Consider the following 19,438-nt stretch of genomic DNA (forward strand, 5'->3'; position numbering starts at 1 on the left):
AAATAGTGAGAACAACCAGTTTACAATAAAGTGAGCTTAATCACACACAAAAACGCACATGATAAAACTCTAAAACCACCCCCATTAATCCGGTTATTCCCTAATTAACTACAAATTCAAGAAAATCAAAATCTAATTGCAACAAGACAGGCGATTATAAGACAAAAATTTCCATTTCAGCATCTATGTGTTTAATCGAAGAAAACACTAACTTGAGTATCAAATTTTAACAAATATCACAAGAATTCGACTTCTGCGCTCTCAGCGACATTGATGCGAAGTTTCTAGATTTAATTGACCCTATGATGGCCGATGAATGTTGTTAGCGATGGTGGAGCAGTGGTTGGCTATGTATTGAAGATGGAATATGCAACCAACAAAGAGCAATTCCGCTTGCATGGACCCGGTCGACCATTAAGGTTACCATGGACCAGGGTAATTAGGTAATTTGCAGCGCTGAACCGTTTGAAATCACGTGTTCCAAAATAACAGAATGCGCGAAACCCTAAAATTGAAATCTCTCTCCTCCAGCAGCAACTTCTCTCTCCTACAGCAGCTTCTCTCTCCTCCAACAGCTTCTCTCTCTTCGAGCTTCAACAATGGAGGACGATTTAATCGATTTGAATATCGATTTAAATCGCGCAATAGAAGAAAAATTGTATAATTATGACGGTAATATTCGAATCCTAATAACTAACTACGAAGAAAATTATAGAAACTTTCATACTCATTGAGTAATTATTATTATTTTAGAAAACTTAGAGAATCATAGAGAAGTATATGATGTTGAAGATGAAGATGAAGGCACATCTCAGCAAGTTATGGTTGCAAATCAATGTATTGAAGAAGGTATGATATAGTATCTTTTAATATATATATAATAACTGTTATATTGATATAGTTAACATATTATAATTGCAGTAGTGTAACTAACATAGAAAGAGGAATTATATTTAACGCAGAGTAACTATAACATACAAAGAGAAACTATGTTTAATGTAGAGTAACTATCTCATATAGACAGGACTTATAGTAACTGTAGAGTAACTATAAACTATAGAGACTAACTATATAAAATGAAGAGTAACTATCACATATAAAGAAGAACTATATACTGTAGAGTAACTATCACATATAAACAAGAGTTATATTAAGTGTGAGTAACTATAATATATAAACAGTAACTATATAAAATAAAGAGTAACTATCACATATAATGATAACTATATTTAAAATAAAGTAACTATAATTTATGAATGGTAACTATATTAATTATAGAGTAACTTCACATAACGAAATAATATAAATAAGAAATAACTACATATAATTTATTGTAACTATAACATATAAAGAATAACTGTATTAACTGTAGAGTAACTATAACAATCAATAGATCCTAAGTAAGTATGTTAAATATAGAGTAACTATTACATGTAAAGAGTAACTATATGAACTGTAGAGTAACTATAACAATCAATAGATCTTAAGTAACAATGTTAAATATAGAGTAACTATAACATATAAAAAGTAACTATATAAAATGAAGAGTAACTATCACATATAAAGAAGAACTATATACTGTAGAGTAACTATCACATATAAAAAGGAGTTATATTAACTGTGAGTAACTATAATATATAAACATTAACTGTATAAAATGAAGAGTAACTATCCCATATAATGATAACTATATTTATAATAAAGTAACTATAATTTATGAAAGGTAACTATATTAATTATAGAGTAACTTCACATAACGAAATAATCTATATAAGCAATAAACTACATTTAACTTATAGTAACTATAACATATAAAGAATAACTATATTAACTGTAGAGTAACTATAACAATCATTAGATCCTAAGTAAGTATGTTAAATATAGAGTAACTATTACATGTAAAGAGTAACTATATGAACTGTAGAGTAACTATAACAATCAATAGATCTTAAGTAACAATGTTAAATATAGAGTAACTATAACATATAAAAAGTAACTATATAAAATGAAGAGTAACCATCACAAATAAAGAAGAACTATATACTGTAGAGTAACTATAACATATAAAAAGGAGTAATATTAACTGTGAGTAACTATAATATATAAACAGTAACTGTATAAAATGAAGAGTAACTATCCCATATAATGATAACTATATTTATAATAAAGTAACTATAATTTATGAAAGGTAACTATATTAATTATAGAGTAACTTCACATAACGAAATAATCTATATAAGCAATAAACTACATTTAACTTATAGTAACTATAACATATAAAGAATAACTATATTAACTGTAGAGTAACTATAACAATCAATAGATCCTAAGTAAGTATGTTAAATATAGAGTAACTATAACAAATAAAGAGTAACTATATGAACTGTAGAGTAACTATAACAATCAATAGATCTTAAGTAACTATGTTAATTATATAGTAACTATAACATATAAAGAGTAACTATATAAATATTAAGAGTAACTATCACATTTAATGATAACTATATTTGTATTTGTACAGGTTCAATAATACATTCAATTGATACAAACCACAACATCTTTGAAAATCCAAATAATGAGCAAGAAGAAAACATTGATAAAGAATTAGATGGCAGTTTAATTGGAGAAGCAAGGAAAACAACCGATGAGATTTATGATCTATATTGCAAACATGCTGCTATTATTGGTTTTAGTGTACGAAAAGGGAAGAATAGATATAAAGAAGGAACCACAATTGTTAATGGAAAATACTTCTACTGCTCTGCTGCTGGAATAAGAGACCCTCCTAAAAACAAAGAACTCAAAAATGAAGATGATCAATCAGATGCAAAAAAGAAAGAAAGGAGAAAGAGGGTTATGATAACAAGAACAAAATGTGAAGCTCAAATATTTGCAAAGAAGAATGAAAATGGAGATTTTGAAATAGAAAAGCATGTAGTGGTACATAATCACCCATTGACGAGAAATAAGTAATTATCTCCACCGATCGGAACGACAAATGACAGAACCTAAAAAAGAAGCTATTGAGGCAATGTCAGAATGTGGTCTAAGACCAATGGAGTCTTATAGGTATATGTCAACAGAAACTGGCGGAGACGACTGTGTAGGTCATACGATGATTGATCATCTAAACTACTGCTACAAGTTAAAAATGAAGCAAATTGATGGCAAGGATTCACAAACACTAGTGAACAAACTGTATGACATACAATCAATAGATCCCGAGTTCTTTTTCAGAGTAAGACTCAATGCTGAAGGAAAAGTTGAGTGCCTATTTTGGAGGGATTCTATGATGAGAGAAGATTACAAAATATATGGAGATGTTCTAGTTTTTGATGCTACATTCAGAACCAATAAGTACAATCTCATATGTGCTCCATTTGTTGGTATCAATAACCATTGGAAAAACACAATGTTTGCTTGTGCTTTCATTGGGGATGAAACCACAGAATCTTTCGTTTGGGTGTTTGAAACTTTTCTGAAGGCTATGGGAAGAAAGCACCCTATATCAATTTTCACTGATCAAGATGCAGCTATTGCTGCTGGAATGGAACAGGTACCTCTTCATATATTATAGTTACTATTTTGACAATATAGTAACTCTTTATAAAATATAGTTACTATTTTAACAATATAGTATCTCTTTATAAAATATAGTTACTATTTTGACAATATAGTAACTCTTAATTCAATATAGTTACTATTCTAAAATTATAGTAACACTTTATAAAGTATAGTCACTAGTAGAAAAAACCCCTGTTGCAGCCCCCTTGTTGCAGCGTACATGTATTAATACGCTTCAACAACTAGTTGGTCAACGCGGGTCAAACCATTTAAATGGTTGTTGCAGCGTACAATTTAATTGTTCCCTGCAAAAGTGTTTGTTGCAGCGTACATTTTAAAAGCCCCCTGCAATAGCCCGTTTTATTGCAGCGTACATTTAAAAGCCCCCTGCAATAACCCGGATAAAAAAATTCGCTGCAATATTATACTACGGAGTAATTCAGAACAAATTAAGCATCTCAAAACTTCAGCTCTCGCGCGCGCTCAACTCCCTTCTTCTTCCCCATAGCTTTCCCTGCGTCGCCCCCCTCAAAAAAAAAACCATTCCTGCGTCATCAATCTAGCTTCCTCGTCGAGTCGTCGGTGGTTCTGGCCTCCTCGCCAGTCGCCGGTGGGTCTCTTTTCTCGCCTCCTCTGCAGATGCCGTTTTGTTCAATTCATTTTTTTGAGTTCTGTGCTTCGTTTTAGGTTTTGTTCAATTTGTTTGTTCAATTCGTTTTAGGGTTTGTTCTATTCTTTTGTTCAATTCGTTTTTACGGTTCAATTCGTTTGTTCAATTCGTTTTTAGGGTTTGTTCAATTCGTTTTTTAGGGTTTATTCATAGATAAAGATGGGGCGGTGTTGGAATTAGAGAATGGTGGTGGTGGTGGTGGCGGTCGTGGTGGGGTGGAGCAGGGGAGGTGGGTTGACTGTTGTTAATTGCATTGTACGTACTATTGAAATGTGATTTTTCATGTTATAATTCTTTACCTTCATTTTTTATGGTCTTGTTGTATTTTCATCCTATCATTTCCAGAAGCTGTATTGATCATAAATCTCTGAAGCAAAGTGGTGACCTTTTCTCTGAGTTGTTCATTTGACGTTCACTTATTGTTGGATGTACCAAGAACACAATTGATGCTATTTTCTTACAAATTATGGGTGTTTGGAAATATTAACTCATTATGAAATGATGAAAGTAGAATATTTAGGCTTTTGCTTTGTATTATTTAAGTAGACCTTATGACCTAATTATCTTCCTTTCAGGCCACAGATTACTACGGAAAAGCTGTGCAGTTGAATTGGAATAGTCCCCAGGTTTTTTTCTTTTTGTATTTGGCTATTTTATCTTTTTACTACAATTCTTTAGATTTCTGTTCATTTTTGTCATTGTAACAATCTCATTGTTCCTTTCCAGGCGCTTAACAACTGGGGACTTGCACTGCAGGTAATATTTCTCATCTATACAGTGAGAAATGCAGAAAGGAAAGGCTGAGATGCATTTTTTTTACACTAGAAAGTTAGTGGCAGTACAATGCTCTCAGACTTTGGCTTTACCATTCCCTGTTTTGTGATACAGGAACTCAGTGCGATAGTCCCTGCTAAGGAAAAGCATAACATTGTTAAGACGGCAATTAGTAAGGTGCAAACATATTACTTGATAAACCCAAGATAACTAAATGATTTTAGGTGTGGGTTACATACGAAATTATGAATATTATTGAATCTTCACTATTATTTGATTCTCTGTAATATACCTTGATGCAGTTCCGTGCAGCAATTCAGTTGCAGTTTGCCTTTCATAGGGCTATTTACAACCTCGGAACTGTTTTGGTTAGTCCTCAATTATTCTTTTCTGTTTTAGCAATGCTTGTCCAGTGCTTTCTTCTTTCTTTTATTATTATCATCTGGATATTGTGTTGTATTGAAGGGTTACACGGTCACTGAGATCGGATGATAAGGTGAGTTATGTATATTTTGGTTTTGCAGTATGGCTTAGCCGAGGACTTGCTAAGAATCGGGGGATCAGTCAGCCATAATGATATTTCGCCCAATGACTTGTATAGTCAGTGCGCTGTCTATATTGCAGCTGCTCACGCATTGAAGCCAAATTACTCGGTAAGCTCTCTGCAATTCTGGTTTCTCATCTTCACCCTCCCTGCCTCTTCAGCGGTCCTCACGAAACATTGATGCGGGTAGGCTTGTATACACCTCAACCTTCCTAAATCTGCTTTGGTAGAATTCTTGGTGGGTGTTTTTTTGTCTCTTGAAATTGGACCTATTGGGCTCTTGCGCTTTGTATTTTTCATCCTGATACAACTTTCAAGCTCAGAATATTATTGGAGAAATGCAAGGAAAAATTATAACGCAAAATCATTATGCTAGGCCAATGTATTCCTATTGCAAACAGTTGCATCATATCTGTTTTCTCTGACGAGGTTTCTTGTTGAGTTGTAATTTTGACAGTTTTTTTGGTTTTGCTTTTAAACTTGTAGGTCTACCGCAGTGCACTGAGGCTAGTCCGTTCTATGGTAAGAGTGCTTTACATAAAATCAACAGAAAGTGTACATAGTTCTAGTTACATTTCAGCATTTTACGTGACTGTAAAAACCACATTCTACTTTCCATTTAGTTATCCTCAATGCTAGTTTGACCCTCTCCCCACCCCTCAATAGGTAATCCCTTTACGGCTTTACCCGAATCAAATTATCAAGTACTTTGTGTATGTTTAAGGACACTCCCAGAGCTTTGATCAACTTTCACCTTTCATGAATGTCAAGTGAAAACATATCAAGGAATATAGTAGAGACGTTCCTTAAAATTCTGTTTCCGAAGCTTGACCTTTTAGGGACAGAAATTATGGTTCAATTGATATTTGTTTGATTTAGTTCTCTACTCTAGTTACTCTAGTTGCTTCTGGAGATAATCCAGTGTTTCAAGGAAGAGGGCGGGGAGGGGGGGAGGGGGGGGGGGGGGGAAAGAGGAAATGTTCTTGCAGACAAAACATGCACCTTTATGCATTTTCATATATAGTGGTTTGTGTTGCTCCCTGACGTTAACACAAGGCTTCTCCTTTTGCAGTGTGTTAAGTCATGATTTGTTCTAAATCTCTCTTATCTATTTTTCAGCTTCCTTTGCCCTATCTTAAAGTGGGATATCTGACGGCTCCACCTCCAGGAAATCCAATAGGCCCCCATAGTGATTGGAAGCGGACACAATTTGTCCTTAACCATGAGGGTCTTTATCAGGTAATTTCACTATCTCCTGGCTTGGGAAGGAAAGTGAATATTTAATCAGACACTCCAGGATGTTAGACAGGCAATATTTAATCAGACACTTCAGGTGTTGTGCTTTCCATGGCTCAGTTGCATTGCGTTTAGAGCATTGTTTAGCTAAATAATCCTATTTTTCTAAACATCTTTCCATGTGATATCTTTTCATATAGTAACAAATACATTTCTTTGATGAAAACTATATGGGAAGTTCTACATCCTGACCTCTTCGTTTGGGAAATTCTACATGGTGGAAACTAAAAAGTTTCATTTTCTTGGTAATGGCTTAATACACTAAGTGTCGTTATCAACTAAAGTTATGGCTAACCCACCACTAATTTACCATATTTCTGACCCTAAATATAATTACTAACCTACCCTCTAGTTAATACACCTCACTCCAAGTCTCCCACCACCACCCACCATCCAAACCAACCTAACCACCCCACGCCACCACCTGACCCCACCGACCAGTCCAACCCCATCGCGCTACCTGACCCCACCACCGCACCCACCACTCTACCACCCAATCTCACCACTTCTTCTCTCCATCTTCACCAACAAGGCAACAACCACACGCAGCCCACGTCTCCGCTGGCAAGCCAGTTTAGCTATCAACGAGCTATTCCCCAGCCAATCTGTTCAGCGAACCAGCCAACCAATTCAAATGCAAACTTGGCAACATCAAAAGAATCGAGATGTCTTTTTCTTCTTCTTCTCATGGATCTGACAAAGCTGACTCGGAGAAATCGGCTTGGCCTCTCCAGCAACAGCTTCCCCAGTCCAACCTCGTTTATATTCAACAATTTAACTTCTATAAATAGATCGTTTTTGCAGAACAATAATTTTTTTGGGTCCCTTTAATTTATTTATTTTCCACCATGTAAAATTTTCCAAACCAGTAGACCACCATGTAGAATTTCCCAAATTATATTGATTGTTGTTTGTCTTTGTTTTCCAACGTCTTGCAGTGAAGTTAGCAATGCCTCTCTTTCTCCCTTTCTCTATCTTGACTTGAGAAACTTGCAAGGATACTGTATTGTACTCGTTTCATCCTTGGGGTTGATTTAGCATCTGAAAGTTACTTTAGTTGGAATTTTCACCTATGGATACTTGCGATGGAGAGCTATCAAGTTCTTGTTATATGGTAGTTTCTTTAATTGGTTTTCTAAAATTTATGGGGACCTATCTATTGCTGTGTGTAACTAAGATAGATATCTCTTGAGATTTTCTCAATTATATGTGGAGACATGACATTCATCTTGACTCAGGCAGTTGGATAATGGTATAGATTATGGAGATATGTTGAGATATTTGACCATTGTGCAATCTGATGGATGGTTGAAAGTAATGTTTCTTACTGAACCACCCCTTTCTAATGCAGATTGTATCCGAACAAAAGACATCACGGCAGAGTCTTTCTAGCAAGCAAGTAGATGGGCCAAATATAAAAAATAGAGCCGTCAAAGTTGACATCCCTGACATTGTTTCAGTGTCAGCATCTGCTGATCTTACTTTACCACCTGGGGCTGGACTCTTCATTGACACAATACACGGACCTGTATACTTGGTTAGCAACTTCTTTTACCTTTTATATCTGCATTTTCCATACATCTCAATGATTCTTTTTCCTCAATGTCTTTTTATTTTTTTATTTTGACATAGGGTTAAATTTACTGAAATGAAAAAGTTTTACAAACTAAACAAAAAATTAAGGTCCTTATAGACCATTACATATATTACGAAACAAACTAAATGCATAAGCTTAACATTCACAAGGGTAGCCGGCTCTTTCCATAGCGGTCCTTGATTGTTTCTCAATTTGTTATGACGATAACTGGAAATTTGGCCTTATAACGCTGCTGTTCTCTCACTGGACATCTTAGGTAGCTGACTCGTGGGAATCTTTGGATGGTTGGCTGGATGCAATTCGTTTAGTTTACACAATTTTTGCTCGAGGTAAGAGTGATGTTTTGGCTGGTGTAATCACTGGATGATTAGTCTTTGACTCTTTGTTAAATGTATTAATTGTATTATCGGTACGCTTTCTTTTCCCTTTTAATTGGGTTGTGTAGCATAGAAATGTTTAATCACAGAAATCAATGTATATTATGTAGAATTTCCTGAGGAAATCAATTTTTTATATGCTTAGTTTTGACTTTCTAGAACTCATTCCAATCCATTTATGCATATTTAAGGCTCATTGTGTCGTTATAGGTCATATTTAGGCTAAAGTGCTATTTTCGCTCCCAACTTTGAACTTAAGAACCTAATGACTCATTTTAAACTTATTATATGATAAATATGCTTAGTTTTAAGTTTCTAAGACTTATTCTAATCTATTTATGCACATTTAATGCTTGTTTTATCGTTATAGGTCATATTTAGGCTAAAATGAGGCATTTTCGCTCCTAACTTTAAAATAAAGAACCTAAGCACGCATTTTAAACTTAATACATGTTTAATATGCATAATTTTAACTTTATAAGACTCGTTCCAATCCATTTATGCATATTTAAGGCTCATTGTGTCGTTTTAGGTCATATTTAGGCTAAAATGACATTTTCGCTCCCAACTTTGAACTTAAGAACCTAAGGACTCATTTTTAAATTATTATATGATTAATAAGCTTAGTTTTGAGTTTCTAGGACTTATTCTAATCTACTTATACCCATTTAATGCTTGTTTGATCGTTATAGGTCATATCTAGGCTAAAATAAGGCATTTTCGCTCCCAACTTTAAAATAAAGAACATAAGGACTCATTTAAAACTTATTACATGTTTAATATGCATAATTTTAACGATCTAAGACTCGTTCCAATCTATTTATGCACCTATAGGCTCATTGGGTCGTTATAGGTCATATTTAGGCTAAAATGACATTTTCGCTCCCAACTTTGAACTAAAGAACTTAAGGACTCATTTTAGACTATTAGGACATTGTCATTAGTTTCTTGAATGTTAAAATGTGATATTTAATTTGTATTTAATCTAATGTTTAATTTAAATTTCTGTTTTTGTAAAGGTCTACACTCCGAGGATTGCGCCTTATGCGAGGAATTTGATGTGGTTCGTGAGCAATGGGCTAAGTTTTTTACCAACAAGTATTTATTATTGGCTTTAGCGCGCTTGATCGAGTTGGTTTAGTTGTTATAGAATAAATTTTATATTAAAATGTATGTTTATGTTGAAATTGGAACATATATTTAAATGTAATATGTGCACTTTGGTTTTGGGATATATAGTATACAAAACTCCAGTTGTTGTTTTTATATTTGTTATACAGGTTGCGTTATTCTATTATTGTTTTGACAGGTTTCTATATTTGGTGCAAGGCACTCTAGGTATCCCTAAACAAAATTAGAATTTTCCCGCCAAAAGTGCTTTTTTGCAGCGTACATATATGTTGTACGCTGCAACAAGGGAAAAAAATTTCGCAAAAATTCAGACTTGTTGCAGCGTACAAATAAATGTACGCTGCAAAAAATTGAGTAATTCAGACTTGTTGCAGCGTACAAATAAATGTACGCTGCAAAAAGTTGGGTCTGTTGCAGCGGGCTTTTATATGTACGCTGCAACAAGTCCAAAATTTTGCCAATTTTTTGGCACTTGTTGCAGCGTACATCTAAAAGCCCGCTGCAACAAATCACTTTTTGCAGCGAACATTGTACGCTGCAACAAGTTCAGACTTGTTGCAGGCCCCCCAGTTGCAGCATACGATGTACGCTGCAACAGGGGTCTAAAAGCCCGCTGCAATAAGGGTTTTTTCTACTAGTGAGTTACTATTTTGACAATATAGTAACTATTTATTAAATATAGTTACTATTTTGAAAATATAGAAACTCTTATTAAAATATAGTTAATATTTTGACAATATAGTAATTCTTTATAAAGTATAGTAACTCTTTATAAAATATAGTTACTATTTTGTGGAACTATATATATTCATTATTGTTTTTCAGGTTTTTCCTTCTTCAAGACACAGGTTATGCTTGTGGCACTTGAGTAAAAATGCAAACAGTAGGTTTGGTTTATTGAAGTCTGATAAAAACTTCAAAAACGCATTCTACAAGTGTTTAAGTGGGTGTATAACACCAAATGATTTTGAAGAAACTTGGAAATCTATGATCAACACTTTTAAGCTGGAAAAAGATGACTGGTTCAACAGATTGTATGGTCTTAAAGAAAAATGGTGTACAGCTTTAAGTAAAGATTTTTTTTCTGCCGGTATACTTTCTTCACAAAGAAGTGAAAGTACAAACCATGTTGTTGGTTTTAAAGCAAATAAAAGTACAACATTAACAGAGTTCTATAGTATTTTTCAAGCTACAATAAATCGATGGAGAAAAACCGAAGAAAAAGACGACTTTGACTGTACAAGGGGAATACCAACTTCAGAGCTAAGTATGAGTGTTATATTAAAACAGGCAGCAAATGTATACACGATAACACTTTTTCGTGATTTTGAAGAAGAGTTCAAGCTTTCTGTGGCAAGTAGTACAATGTTCAAGGGAAGTGTAGGAAGAACAGTGTTTTTTGAAGTGTGGATAGAAGGAATAACAGGTAAAAAAACTATAAATCTTTATTTAATATTTAGAGTAGATGTTCTTTTGAATAATATTACATTATATGTAAATAATCTAACAGGATCAAGGCAAGAAGTTCAATACAAAATGGAAGATTCAACCGTCACTTGCGCATGCAAAAACTTTGAAGAATCTGGATGGTTGTGCTTCCATTGTTTAAGAATATTGCATTTACATTCAATCAATACAATTCCAGATCGTTACATAACAACAAGATGGACTAGATATGCAAAGAAACAGATATGGGAAAGGGTTGATACAATAAAAAGGGAGAAAGGTGAAATCAACAATTTTACTGGTTGGAGATTACATATGATCAGAAGGTAATTTTTTCAATATACATTAGTTCATTTTCATATATTTACAATTACAGTTGATATTTTACTTAACACTTAAACTCTATACCACAGATACTATAACTTAATTTTGAAAGGGCATAAGATAGCAAAGGCCAGAAAATTTATCGAGGAGAAGTTTAAAATGGATAATAAAGCAGTTGATGAAATCATAAAAAAGGAAGAAGAAAGGAAGGCAAAAGAAGAAGCTGCAAAGATAGCAGAACAAGAAAAGGCAAAAGCTGAAGCACAACGAGAAACACAAGACGGGGAATCAACTAATTCTGAAATAACAATTGTGCTTGATCCTGATCGTGCTAATACTAAAGGAAAGAGTAAGAAGAGAATAAAGGGTCAATATGACAATTACAAGCAGCCATCAAAGAAAGGAAAAAAGAAACACAAAGAATTTGGATCCAAGACACCCAATATTCAATTATTTACACCTAAAGAACAACTATTTTAGTGATGTTCTTGTTTTATTATCATATACAGTTACTTCAACATTTTTAAACAAATTTATTGAGTGTTTATACTATAGTTCTCCTTTACAATACATAGTTACTATACATTCAGTATAGTAACTCTTTATAAACACACAATTTTTATTTATAGTAACTCGTTATAAAATAGTTACTATTTTGACAATATAGTATCTCTTAATACAATATAGTTACTATTCTGAAAATATAGTAACTCTTTATAAAATATAGTTACTATTTTGACAATATAGTAACTCTTAATAAAATATAGTTACTATTCTGATAATATAGTAACTCTTTATAAAATATACTTACTTTTTTTACAATATAGTAACTTTTTATAAAATATAGTTACTATTTAAAAAATATAGTAACTCTTAGAACAATATAGTAACTCTAAACGTTTTTTATGCAATCAAAATGACTTATAGTAACTATATGTTACTCAAAAATAAAATACCATAAAAAAGAGAGTAATTGTATCTTATTAAAGATAACTATATCTGTAAGATAGTAACTATTTGAATTTATACACAAAATTATTCACTTTTTATATATACCAACTCTTCACATTTAGTGGTCACCCTTCTTTACATATAGTAACTCTATATAAAATATAGTTACTATTTTGATAATATAGTAACTTTCGTTATGCAATCATATGACTTACAAATTTATAAGAGTAACTATATTTGAAGAAAGGTAACTATTTCATTCAAATAGAAACTATATTTAAAATAAGTAAATTGAACAATATGACACAAATACTGCAAAAGTTATAATTACTCTCATATATCAAACAATTAAAAATCATTGAGAGTAACTATATCAAACTTAGAATTAATTGTACATTCTAAGTAGTAATTCGACTACATACAAACACAAAAAATTAAATTGTTTTTTCAGCAATAATTATTAACCACGTGAAGCACCTCGTCCACGTGCCTTCCCGCGTCTGCCTCCTCAGGTGCGTCTCCCGCCTTTGCCACGTCCTTTCCCTTCAACATTGACATCTGTCTCAGCTTCATCTTCTGTTTCAACATGTTTGGATTTCCTTCCTGAACTATTTCTTGCAACAATTTCAATTTTTGAAGCATCATTCATGTATTTCTTCGTCAACTCTTCCCTTTGTTTAATTAGGGCATCCAAAACATCTTGTTTCCTGTATTTCCTGAATGCAACCATTCGTTTCAGATATTCATCTCTGTAACAATTCAAATCTGACAACACAATGGTGCCACAAATACAAGCCCTGAGAAACTTCCTGAAATCTTCCTGCAAATATTTGAACAGTAACTATTAGAATAAAAACAGTAACTATGATAACAAAACAATAACTATAAAGAATGAAAAGAAAAATATGAATAACATTAATTATTTTTAACACAAAAACTTACATCTTCCAAGGGATCAAAGTCAAAAATCCCAACACCATCTTGTACCGTTTCAACACCATGAAAAACCATCATTAACATCATCAAATAGACACAACAGTCTTTGTCATAAGCACCTCGCTTCCAATTACCACCGACCGGGATAAATTTGAAGCTTTTAATATCTTCATGATGAATGTTATCCATATTTTTCAGTAGTTTTTCCAATGAAGAACACTGTACAAAACATATAGTAGGTATTATCAACATATAGTAACCTTTGAAATCATATAGTAACTATTACCAACATATAGTAAGAATTAAAATCATATAGTAACTATTAAAATCATATAGTAACTATTACCAGTTGGTTAAAAATCATATAGTAACTATTAAAATCATATAGTAACCATTAAAATCATAGAGTAACTATTAAAATCATATAGTAACTATTAGAATCATATAGGAACCATTAAAATCATATAGTAACCATTACCAACATATAGTAATCTTTGGAATCATATAGTAACTATTTTATAACGATAGTAACTATTTTAAAAACATAGTTACTGTTTTAAACAAATAGTAACCTTGTCAAAAATATAGTTCCTCTAAAAAATAAAGACTAATATAAAGGTAACTATAACATTTATAGAGTAACTACAACAACAAAAAAGGTAACTATAAAAAAAACTTACCAAGACAGAATAAGCTTTCTTCCTTTGTTCCATCTCTTTTGGTTCCAGAAGCATATTATCAAAGAAATAGACACTTTTGTCTTTCATACTAATGACAAACAGGTAATAATGCTTCGGGTCTTCAATTAGAACAGGAGCAAAAATCTATATAAAAAAGAAAAACAACAGATTACAACTACAAGAAAGGAGACAAAAAAAAAGATAATATGGTTATATAAAGAAAATATAAATCATACCATATTAAAATCTTTCAACGATTGAACTCCATTTACATCTTTCACACCATAATTAAGACAAACACACAATTCAGACAAGATTTTTTCATTGCCTGGTTTCTCAATCAAATCAGCAACATATTTCTGCAAATCAATATTAAAAGAAAAATTAAACAAAGGCCAAAAAAATTCAAAATAATTAACATTTTATATTATTAAAAATATAACTTACACAATATGTGCCACCTAAAAACAGCTTCTGAGGAGAACCAGCAGGATTCCTTTCATTTTCATTCAATAAAAAAGCCCAAGCTTCAATATGAATCAAAAGAATATCAAATGTGGAAGGAAGGGTCCACATGTCATCTCTTCCTACCGCAATAAAATGATTGTATTCTATAACTTAATCACTGAAAAACATAAAAAAGAAACAATAAATATGTCAGAAGAATTATAAAGGTTACTATAATAAATAAAAGGTAACAATAGAATATAAAAGGTAAATAAAGTAAACAAAAGGATACTATAGTATACAAATAGTAACTATATTATATGAAAGGTTACTATAAAGTTAGGGCAACAACTTCACTTTTAAGAAAGGTAACTATATTATATGAAAGGTAACTATATTATATGAAGGGTTACTATAAATAATAAAAAGTAACTATATTATATGAAAGGTAACTACATTATATGAAAGGTAACTATATTATATGAAAGGTAACTATAATATATGAAAGGTAACTATAATATATGAATGGTAACTATATTATTTGAAAGGTAACTATAAATTATTAAATGAGAAAACTTCTACTTACTCAGTCAAAATACCCTCTCCATCAGTCAGAGCAGCAAAGTCCACAGCTTCTTGAACAAATGCTGGAAGATGCCTCATTAAATCTTCAAATGCTATCATAAACGGAGACATAAACATCACATTTTCCTGTATGCCATAGACACTGACATTCACTCTTGATACAGCATGGTTGTTAATGATGCATTTTTGAAATCCAGCCCACACGCGCTCATATTCTTCTATTTCTTCATCATCATCCTCCGTAATTTCTTTATCTTTGCTTTTCAAAGAATCAAGAACTGCATTTATTTGAGTGTCAGGATCAACTTCTCGAATAATTGCTTCGGTAGATGTTGTTGCATCAACAACAGCAGCTGTAACAACTGCAGGCTCAGTTGGAACAACGGCAGAAGGTTGAGGGGCAGCAGTAACAACTGGATTGTTACTTGAACCAAAAATGTCATCCAAACCATTTGGTAGATTCTTCACCAACTGATGAATCTCCACCAACTCATCAACCATCTTTTGATAAGTGGAATTTTCCAAAATATCATCGCCATGGTTCTGCGAAGGCATTGAAGCCTTTAATTTGAACAGCTCTTCAGCATGGATGGCTGAAACTACATCCAGATCTCTCTTCATCAACAACCACTGACCATGAAAATCCTAATAACAAAATACATAAATTTAAATATGGAACATAATATGAAAATTTAACTAAAAATACAAAAATATTATAAGAAAAGGTATCTATAGTATATAAAGATAACTGTATAAAAGTTAACTATAGTATATGAAAAGTAACTATAGAATATAAAAGATAACTATAGAAAATAAAAGATAACTATAGTAAATAAAAGGTAACTATAGTATATAAAAAATATCTATAGTATACACAAGATAACTATAGTACATAAAACATATAGTAACTATTTATACCATATAGTAACTGTTTAAAACATATAGTTACTATTTGTTAAAACAAAGTAATGGTAACATAGTGTATGAAAGATAACTATAGTACATAAAAGATAACTATAGAATATAAAAGATAACTATATATACCTACATTTACTAAACCAAAGATAATGATAACAATAGTGTATAAAAGATAACTATAGCATATAAAAAATAACTATACTATATATTGACAAATATATCAATAATAAAATAAACTTACATCAGTGGCTTTAGAGAAAATTTCTTCATCTGTAGGATGAGAATTAGGGATTTCAAACTGAAGAATCCTAGGACGCCGACTTGGAATTCGACGCCCAACATAGGGCTGTTCAGCTCTTCCCCCACTGCTGCCTGCTTCATTTTCTTTCGAAATAGATTTGATTTGGGTCAAATCTATTTGACCATCAACAAAAACAAACTTTTTGGTAATTGGATACTTCCCCTTCTCCAATATACCAGAACCATATAATGCACTCATATTGGCATTTTCAGCATGAATCCGATCGGTTACCATCTTCGATGTCCAATGCTGAATAAGAGGTAATTGATCAGGAATACCACTGGAATTCCTAAACTTAATCCTCTGAAAATACACAAGTTGCAAAAACACAACACATCCTCCAAATGTCTTTTGATCTTTGCCTTTCAATAAACTATTTTTAAATTTCACTGTTTCCTCACATAATACGTCAAGAACGTATTTACACCAATTGTATTTGGAAATCATTTTAGGATCTTCCAAAGCCTTAGCCAATCTCAAATCTACAGTCCTATTGGCTGTTGGAGTAAAAAATGTAGATAAAGCAACAAAAACAAATAATTGTTTAAACAGATCACCACCATCTGTCAACAATTTAATCTTGTCCTCAAGCAACCTTATAGGAATTTGAGCATTGACCTCTTCAAAACCGAACTCTTTTCTCCACTTGATCTTCAAATCAAAATCAGGATTAGTGGAATTGCGCCCACGTTTAACCCCTTCAACCTCCAGCTCAGAAAGGGGGAGCATAAACAAATCGTACACATCATAATCAGTGATTTCAAATTGCTTGGAATCACTGATTGTAAACAGAGAACTCACACCATCAAAGCACTTGATGCACCAGTACATCATCTGAGTGTTTTTTCAACTTAATTGAAGGCCTAACAATCCTCCAAACCCTATCTCTTGAACAGCTGCCTTTTGATCAGGAGAGAAGTCTTTAATTAATTTACACAATGATCCTCCTGAACATTGTGTATCAAAATTAAACCTGAAAAAAATGAATAATGAAAGTAAGTCAGTTTTATATATCATATAGTAACTATTTAGAACACATAGTAACTGTTTAAAACATGTAGTAACTATTAGAAACATATAGTTACTATTTAGAAAATATAGTAACTGTTTAAAACATAAAGTAACCTTTCAAATAATATAGTAACTATACTACACATAGTACACATAGAACCTATTTATAACATATAGTAATTATTTAGAAGATATAGTAACTGTTTAAAACATAAAGTAACTATTTAGAACATATAGTAACCTTTGATATAGTCAATATTGTAAACATAGTACACATAGAACCTATTTAGAAGATATAGTAACTGTTTAAAACATATAGTAACCTTTAAAGTCATATAGTAACTATTGTAAACATAGTACACATAGAACCTATTTAGAACATATTTCAAAACATATAGTAACTATTTAAAACATATAGTAACCTTTGGAATCATATAGTAACTATTTAAAACATGTAGTAACCTTTGGAATCATATAGTAACTGTTTACAACATATAGTAACCTTTGGAATCATATAGTAACTGTTTACAACATATAGTAACTATTTAAAAAAATATAGTAACTATTTAGAACATAGTAACTATTTTGAACATATAGTAACTATTTAGAACAATTAACTAAATTAAACTAACACTTACACGATAGGCAGGCCATCAGCGCCAACTTCTTTCAAAACTTGTGAATGAAGTTGATGAGATTCAGGCTGTGGAACGTCAACCAGAGAAGAATTTTGTAAAACTAGTTGATTAGTTTGTTCTTCTTCAATTGGTTCTTTTTCAGATACAAGCGCAATTGCTTTTGATTTCGGACTGCCAGCCTTTTTGTTCTTCTTTATAGACACAGATTCCTTAGCAACTGAAACAAAACAATTATAAAACAAAATATTACTATATAGTAACCATTACAATCACATAGTAACCAATAAAATCATATAGTAACCTTTCAAATAATATAATAAATACATAAACATAGAGTATCCATTTAAATCAGATAGTAACTATTTATTAGACATAGTAACTGTTTAATTTTATAATAACATTTAAGAAAGATAGTAACTATTTATAACACATAGTTACTGTTTTAAAGTTATATTTACTTTCTAAAAACGATAGTAACTATTTATAACACATAGTTCCTATTTTAAAGTTTATTTACTTTCTAAAAACACAGTAACTATTTATAACACATATTTACTATTTTAAAGTTATATTTACTTTCTAAAAAAGATAGTAACTAATTATAACACATAGTTACTATTTTAAAGTTAATTTACTTTCTAAAAAGACAGTAACTATTTTAAAAACATAGTTACTGTTTTAGAAATATAGTAACCTTTTAAAAATATAATTACTCTAAAAAACTACGAACAAACCAGTCACTAATAAAAACACTTAAAAACTTCGTAACATAAAATAAAAAGTAACTATATCTTTGAAACAGTAACTTCAAACAAAAACCACAAACATTTCAATAATTCAAAATCAAACAAAAAATAAGTTCGAATTACTAGAAATTTCTTCAGAAACAGCAAATAAAAGGTAACTATATCTTTGAAACAGTAACTGCATGAAACACTAAACCTAATTTCAGCAAAAACCACAAACATTTCAATAATTCAAATCAAACAAAAAATAAGTTCGAATTAACAGGAATTTCTTCAGAAACTGCAAATAAAAGGTAACTATATCTTTGAAACAGTAACTGCATAAAACACTAAACCTAATTTCAGCAAAAACCACAAACATTTCAATAATTCAAAATCAAACAAAAAATAAGTTCGAATTACCAGGAATTTCTTCAGAAACAGCATTTGGCCTTCTTCCTCGCCTTCGAGGAGCTTCAAAAGCCATTTCAGCGACAGAATTGTCGAATTCAAGTTTCTTCGC

General features: G+C 31.7%; 4 protein-coding genes across 4 annotated transcripts; 3 read left to right on the top strand and 1 right to left on the bottom strand.

Moving 5' to 3' along the window:
• Positions 1 to 2,998: 2,998 nt before the first annotated feature.
• On the top strand, positions 2,999 to 3,577 carry LOC130472158 (protein FAR1-RELATED SEQUENCE 5-like). The gene has a single exon (XM_056842628.1). The coding sequence runs from the start codon at positions 2,999 to 3,001 to the stop codon at positions 3,575 to 3,577; it is 579 nt and encodes a 192-aa protein (XP_056698606.1).
• A 520-nt stretch (positions 3,578 to 4,097) lies between these two features.
• Positions 4,098 to 10,049, top strand: LOC110781614 (protein HLB1-like). The gene is made up of 11 exons (XM_056842805.1): positions 4,098 to 4,174; positions 4,810 to 4,860; positions 4,961 to 4,990; positions 5,123 to 5,185; positions 5,311 to 5,376; positions 5,533 to 5,661; positions 6,039 to 6,074; positions 6,672 to 6,791; positions 8,200 to 8,385; positions 8,702 to 8,774; positions 9,842 to 10,049. The coding sequence occupies exons 7-11, from the start codon at positions 6,072 to 6,074 to the stop codon at positions 9,961 to 9,963; spliced, it is 504 nt and encodes a 167-aa protein (XP_056698783.1). The 5' UTR covers positions 4,098 to 4,174; positions 4,810 to 4,860; positions 4,961 to 4,990; positions 5,123 to 5,185; positions 5,311 to 5,376; positions 5,533 to 5,661; positions 6,039 to 6,071; the 3' UTR covers positions 9,964 to 10,049.
• An 891-nt stretch (positions 10,050 to 10,940) lies between these two features.
• LOC130472159 (protein FAR1-RELATED SEQUENCE 9-like) lies at positions 10,941 to 12,336 on the top strand. The gene is made up of 3 exons (XM_056842629.1): positions 10,941 to 11,379; positions 11,464 to 11,725; positions 11,813 to 12,336. The coding sequence occupies exons 1-3, from the start codon at positions 10,941 to 10,943 to the stop codon at positions 12,201 to 12,203; spliced, it is 1,092 nt and encodes a 363-aa protein (XP_056698607.1). The 3' UTR covers positions 12,204 to 12,336.
• A 4,568-nt stretch (positions 12,337 to 16,904) lies between these two features.
• Positions 16,905 to 19,438, bottom strand: LOC130459883 (uncharacterized). Its single transcript, XM_056827504.1, has 3 exons — positions 19,339 to 19,438; positions 18,191 to 18,407; positions 16,905 to 17,514 (listed from the first exon to the last, which is right to left on the bottom strand). The coding sequence occupies exons 1-3, from the start codon at positions 19,400 to 19,402 to the stop codon at positions 17,388 to 17,390; spliced, it is 408 nt and encodes a 135-aa protein (XP_056683482.1). The 5' UTR covers positions 19,403 to 19,438; the 3' UTR covers positions 16,905 to 17,387.

The sequence above is a fragment of the Spinacia oleracea genome, chromosome 4 (genome assembly GCF_020520425.1).
Source record: "Spinacia oleracea cultivar Varoflay chromosome 4, BTI_SOV_V1, whole genome shotgun sequence".
Classification (NCBI taxonomy): Eukaryota; Viridiplantae; Streptophyta; class Magnoliopsida; order Caryophyllales; family Amaranthaceae; genus Spinacia; species Spinacia oleracea.